The sequence below is a fragment of the Anopheles moucheti genome, chromosome 3, assembly GCF_943734755.1.
Source record: "Anopheles moucheti chromosome 3, idAnoMoucSN_F20_07, whole genome shotgun sequence".
Lineage (NCBI taxonomy): Eukaryota > Metazoa > Arthropoda > Insecta > Diptera > Culicidae > Anopheles > Anopheles moucheti.
Window position 1 is genome coordinate 76,865,748 of NC_069141.1, and position 5,908 is coordinate 76,871,655.

Here is a 5,908-nt window from a genome sequence, read left to right on the forward strand (position 1 = left end):
AAATGTCAAATGAAATCCAAAATGGCGAACCTCTATCTTGGCTATTACTCGACCTCTATCCTACACAGACCTTGGTCCTAACATTCAAGACACTGGAACTACCACCTTCAGCATCTAGCAGGCTCAGACGAGGTGAGTAGAGTTTAACGTTGTTTGTAGCTTTACGTTGATAGACACTAACTGTCAAATTTTCCGGCATGTAAATTATCATGCCATCATGGCTTGTATATTATTCATCTTAATAGCTTTACAAATGTTTCATAAGAACCAAATTAATCCAAGCATAATTAAATCCCAACTTGGCTACGCAGCAACATCAGTTGTCGGAATAGGTTGGTTCCTCTTCAACTACTAATTGAAGTTTTTCTCCAAGCCACACTTTTCACGCATGTCGAGTTCCATTAGAATTCTTAATAATTCACAATTAACAATGTTGTTAATTAACATCTCAATAGTTCTTGATTCATTTGGGATTGGTAAAGAATGCTTCACATTTGTATAAAATTCAAAAGAGAGGGGAAATAGAAAATGTTTAAAAATAGTCATAATTTTGTTTGATTTTTTATCAATTACTATTCATTTTCATCACAGATTAATTAATTCATATTAAATAAAGTTTAAACGCAATCCCAACGGGAGTACGGATCAGAAAAATGCCAGTAAACTAATTCGAAATAAGGAAAATATAATTACTGAGGTTCGAATCGGAAGGTTTTCCTATTAACATTCCATCAGTATAAGGAGGTATTGGTCCCCATGGAATCGTTTCCATTCGAGATTGAAGTATGCGTGAGTGTCATGCATTTTCCCGCACGAAATGAATGAAATACTGCGGAATTACTACGCTACTCTGACCTTGGAAGAAGAATTTAAGGCCCTGGGTTAAAGGATTGGTGCGCCTTTTTCGGGCATCACAATGCACGGGGCCTGGCCAACGAAGGGTAGGCAAACACCGGAACGTATTACGATAATTGCTGAGCGGGATTACACCGTGGGTTTCGCACGGGGTGGGTGCATATGTAGCAGGATTTGGTTTCCGAACCGGAAGCCAAATTACCTCAACTATTATAGTATTCGGCCGCCTCCCTCATCGAAGGCAAGCTCGGATCATATTTCCCCACCAGCAGCATAGTGCATTCCTGTGAGGTGTTGCTGGTGTTGGTAGCCAGCGCCAGGCACAGCATTTCATCCGATAGCCTTGGAGTGGAATTTAGATTTAGATTTGAGCACTTAGCGCTAACGCCAAATGGTGGAAGCCTTCCAAGCCACAGTCACGTCACTGCTCGCCCTTTTTGCTGTCGAACAGTGGGCGAACGAAAGGGAGCGAAAGGATGCCAACACCCGTAGCTTACCGTCTGGATTATGGATTGCAGTTGATGGGATGAACGACTAGACATTTTTGCGGTGTGGTAAACGATTAGGAATCTTCTCTACTAATATCCGCACAACCTTTACAGTAATAATATATTGAACATTCGTTTTTGGATGGGGTAGAAACAGGAAAAAATAATACCCTAATCTCTTGTGCAGTTAGGGTATTATTCACTTCACTTGTAAATTGATTCACGTTCACTTGTAAATATTTGGCCTTGAAAAGTGATGGGTTTTTGGCCTGTTTTTTGTTTGTTTTAAAATTAAATTCGATTGTTCAGTTTATTACAAAAACCTAACAGACATTAAAATTACGCTTTGTTTCAACAGCTTCCGGTAGCATTGGTAGCGCTAATCCGGGTACGGTTTCGATCGTGACACATGATGTTCACTATTGATGCATGGGAAAACTTGTTCGCGTTAATAAAACACGTTTTTGTTGCTGTTGCTTTTTTATGCTAATGTGCAACAAGAAAAATTGTGCTGTTTGACGAATGAGCCTGAATTGTAAATTAATGCATTATAGCGTTGTTATCTGATCTAATTCGCAGCTCAGCAAAGTCATGGCTTTGTGCACGGAAGAATAATGAATAGAAGAGAAACGTGAGTAGAAGCGAGTGTGAGATTTAATATGCGAAAAACTATTTCTTACATTAAATATGATATTTTACAGGTATCCTAAAAGCATGTATTAAAGTATACTTATTAAGTATCGTGTTTTTAAACTTTCTCGCTGCTGTATATTCAAGACTTGATCTTCTGTCGCTAGCAAACGATTTGATCGACAAAAGGGTAGATTTTCCTAGTTTTCACAACAGATTCCAAGATAGTTATCGTCTATAATTTCAAGATCCAGCAGAACTTCACGACCTGTACAAAATTTAAATACCAGATCGTCTGATGGCGTATGACTAGCAAGGACTTATCAAGATATTAAACTAGTGCGAGTGTAACAAGCGTGATCACTTCTAGGATGACATAACTATAACAAACGAAATCCAATAACCAATAGAGATACCTGGTAGGTGAGCATGCTGTAAAAATGTAGCCTTCGAAATTGATCTGGACATTATTCGCATCTTCACCAGGCTATAAAGGCTATAGAACCAACGTTCAATGTTACTTTCGGATTTAAAAAACATATTTTTGAAGTTATTTTATTTGTTGTCCAAGGCTCTACTTCTGTTGACATTGTAGTAGCGATACCCTGCAGATACGGAAATGGATGTACAATCTCTAGAAGGATGACATAGGCTCTCCATTCCTTACCTAAACTCTTGGGAGGATGGGTGATATATCTAAATTTTGGAGAGGAAAAGTAGGCAACGTCTGTTCTCCATGTCAGGGGCGGTTTGCTCTCGCTTTCGTCATGGATTGCTATGGGACTCTAAAAAACTGGGAAGCATAGACAATCCGACGAGACTGGGGATTGTATGGAAATCAAGAAGATTTCAGTGGGAATAACAGAAAACGACACTTGCTATGAAAAAGAGGTAACGATTGGAAACTCGGAACTTGGAAGAGCAGATCTACGAGTAACGAGTAACTAGCATTACCAAGAAGTAACCTTATTTTTTTTGGAAGGAGTGAGGGCTCGTGGCTTTGGAGTAGTTCGCGCATGACCTCAAATAAAAGCTTCCCAATTAGTCTGAAGCCCTGCCCCATTAATATGTGAGAGTAGTAAAACTACGATTGTATATTTACTTGAAGTTCATGCTATCACGAGTTAGTGGTATGTAAATATTTCCTCAGAATGACTCAAGATTACTAAAATATTGGACATCTTCAAAAATACGATCTACGTACAGATCACACATACCGCATAATAAAACCATATGCCCCCTAAATATTATACATATGCCGTTACTAACCTGCTGGCCTCCTTTTCTTAATTCTTCCCAACAAACAACTGCGAGCTGCTACATTGAAAAAATCATCGGCTAGACACCGCACGCTTATCAACCATCCGAAGCGTTATCGGCCCCCCGAACCCATTTATAATGCCCGGAACGTAACAGCAATTCATCGGCCCGACTACGATCGGCGCTGAAACTTACTGAATCGATTGTACGGCGATCTAGAACGCTACACCGAGTCCGGTTTGACGTTACAGTTCCTGTCTCTAATTCCGGAACATGTAATCTCCGGTGCTTGATCTGCAACATTCTGCGCACGGGTTTGATATCGCGTGCAGCGACAAGTAAGTCAACGAGCCAGCAAATACAGGTGCTAGTGCGCTGCCTGACGTGCGCTGTGTTGTGATCTAACGATGATGCCATAGACACTGCCGGTGCGTGCGTTATTCGGAAGCGGTGTTAAACGGTTTCAATTAGATTCGAGGCGTACGGCGCGTCAAGATTGTGCCTACGGTGCCTGAAGTTCCGTGATGATTAATAGGGTACAGTAATTGCGTTTAGTGAAACAGCAGCACCTCAGCTAGCAACGTCACACCGGTGTATTCTAACCGTGCTGTGAGTGCCGTACAGTTGTTCGCCCAAATAAAACATCATCGCATCAGCAGCAACACCGCGAAACAATCGATGCACTTGTTTGCGTTCCCACGAGCAGCAGCATCCAGTTGGTTGGGGCGTATTTAAAACATTCGTCTATGATCATTTCCCGGCTCAGTTCCGTACAGGTGTTTGGATCGAACGTGTTCGTTGTCGGTGTTGTTGGTGATACTGTGTTTTTTTGGCTGTTGTGAAAAAGTTCAAATACAATATGTTGTCCAAAGGCCAAACTCTGTTGTTGGTAGTGTTTGCCGTTGCAGCTCTCGGTACTGTGGCCGTAGAAGGTGCCTCATTGAATCGAGCACCACGGCAGCTTAGCAGCCTCCTAACGCTAAGCGGCGAATCGAATGCTAGAATAGAAAATGGTAAGTGTTACATTCTTTAAAGTGACGAAGTCAACGTTGCATAATGCATAATATTGTTTGCATTCTGCCTCGTAAATAAAAAAGGAACCATCATTTGTGACACGCTCACATGCCCACCGGAATCGTTCAAGTGTGTGATCGTCAAAAACTCCACCAAGGACGACGTGAACAAGGTTCAAGTGACGCGCGAATGCCTTGATCCGGCGGGCAAGGCGACGTCCAAGACGGTCACCACCGAACAGTCCAGCTTCCCGGGTCAGCAGTTCGAAAGCTACGCCGAAATCGATAAGAATGGCAACATTGCATCGTTCGACAATCGGGGCAACACGTACAATCACTCCGGCACCGGTGACATTCATTCCTATCTGTACGAGCAGATAGAGGACCTGCACAAGGCGATACTGGATCAGCTGACCAATGCCGGCAATCCCTTCACGGCGCAATGATTGCAAAGTGGTGCTACAATAAAGCTGTTGTTTGTTTCTTCTCTTACGTTACACCGTTTTTTTGGTTTGGAATGTCTTTATTTATTTGTGAAAGAAATATTGATGTTCGCTGAGGTAAACTCGTCTAGAGATGGCGCTCAAGTTTCTAGCTAGTACCGTGCGCTAGCGGACTAATTGGGACCTTTTTGTGGATGGTTGGGGAATGTAAAACTCGCAAGTACTAAAGCATCTCCAACGGCCAGCGTTTGAGATGGGAAGTGGATTTTGTACACCAGTTTGACGTGCTGATTAGCAACCGTCTAGCGGACGGCCATTGTTACAGCTTTGGCTTTTTGCTTTTGCAATGCACGCAAGTAGGAAAAGTGTGGGAAAACTAGTGTCGAGTAGCGTGGAATTGCTTATCAAGAGTCGTTATCGATGTGTTCTAATTAGCAGCGAACAATCGTTGCCCTACCCGTAGCGATTGGATAGTTTCCTCGTTAGAGATACAAGGATAGCTGGCCCGGTACTTGGTAACAGCCGTAGTTGAGCTGTTCAAATTGGCAGAACCTGTTCAGTGGTGCTTAGAATCATAAAAGGATAGCAGCATTTTATTCTGTAAAAGTGGAATATTACTATTGCAAGTTGTTGTTTTATTCGTATGCTTTCGATGTGTTCCAACTTAAGCTGTATGTCGCAAAACGTGGAGTATTTTTTAAACAAGAATGTATCTAATATTTATTTTAATAACATTTATAATCAACTTAATTATTATTTTAGATTAGATTAGATTTTAGACTTAATTTCTTGTTTAGATTCCCGAAAACCCTTGTAAAATAATTAACACTAGAACACCCGGTCTAGTGATTTGGACGCTTCAGTTTAATCAGAATAATTTTTGAAATAAAACAATACTTCCGTAGTTGATGTTCGAACTTTTTTTTTCTATTCTATAGGCCAAACTCAAAAAAATATAAAACCCTTGTCAAAGTCTCTTTTATAAAGTAACCATTCATAAAAATAGTTCATCATATCTCTTTTCGATCATAAAGAAACAAATTATTGCTATTTACTCAAAACAGAATCAATAATTTATCATTGAACTTAATCATAAACACATCTCACTCGATTCGTGTAGTGCAATTAATTAAACGGCTCCAGCTCGCACAGGCTTTTCTATTTCTGCCGTTTTGCTACCCATTAATGTAAGCGCAAAACAGAACAAATCATTGAGCCA

General features: G+C 40.9%; 1 protein-coding gene across 1 annotated transcript; it reads left to right on the forward strand.

The window, feature by feature from the left end:
• Positions 1-4,016: 4,016 nt before the first annotated feature.
• On the forward strand, positions 4,017-4,732 carry LOC128304467 (uncharacterized). Its single transcript, XM_053041657.1, has 2 exons — positions 4,017-4,246; positions 4,331-4,732. The coding sequence occupies exons 1-2, from the start codon at positions 4,093-4,095 to the stop codon at positions 4,690-4,692; spliced, it is 516 nt and encodes a 171-aa protein (XP_052897617.1). The 5' UTR covers positions 4,017-4,092; the 3' UTR covers positions 4,693-4,732.
• The last annotated feature ends 1,176 nt before the right edge of the window (positions 4,733-5,908 follow it).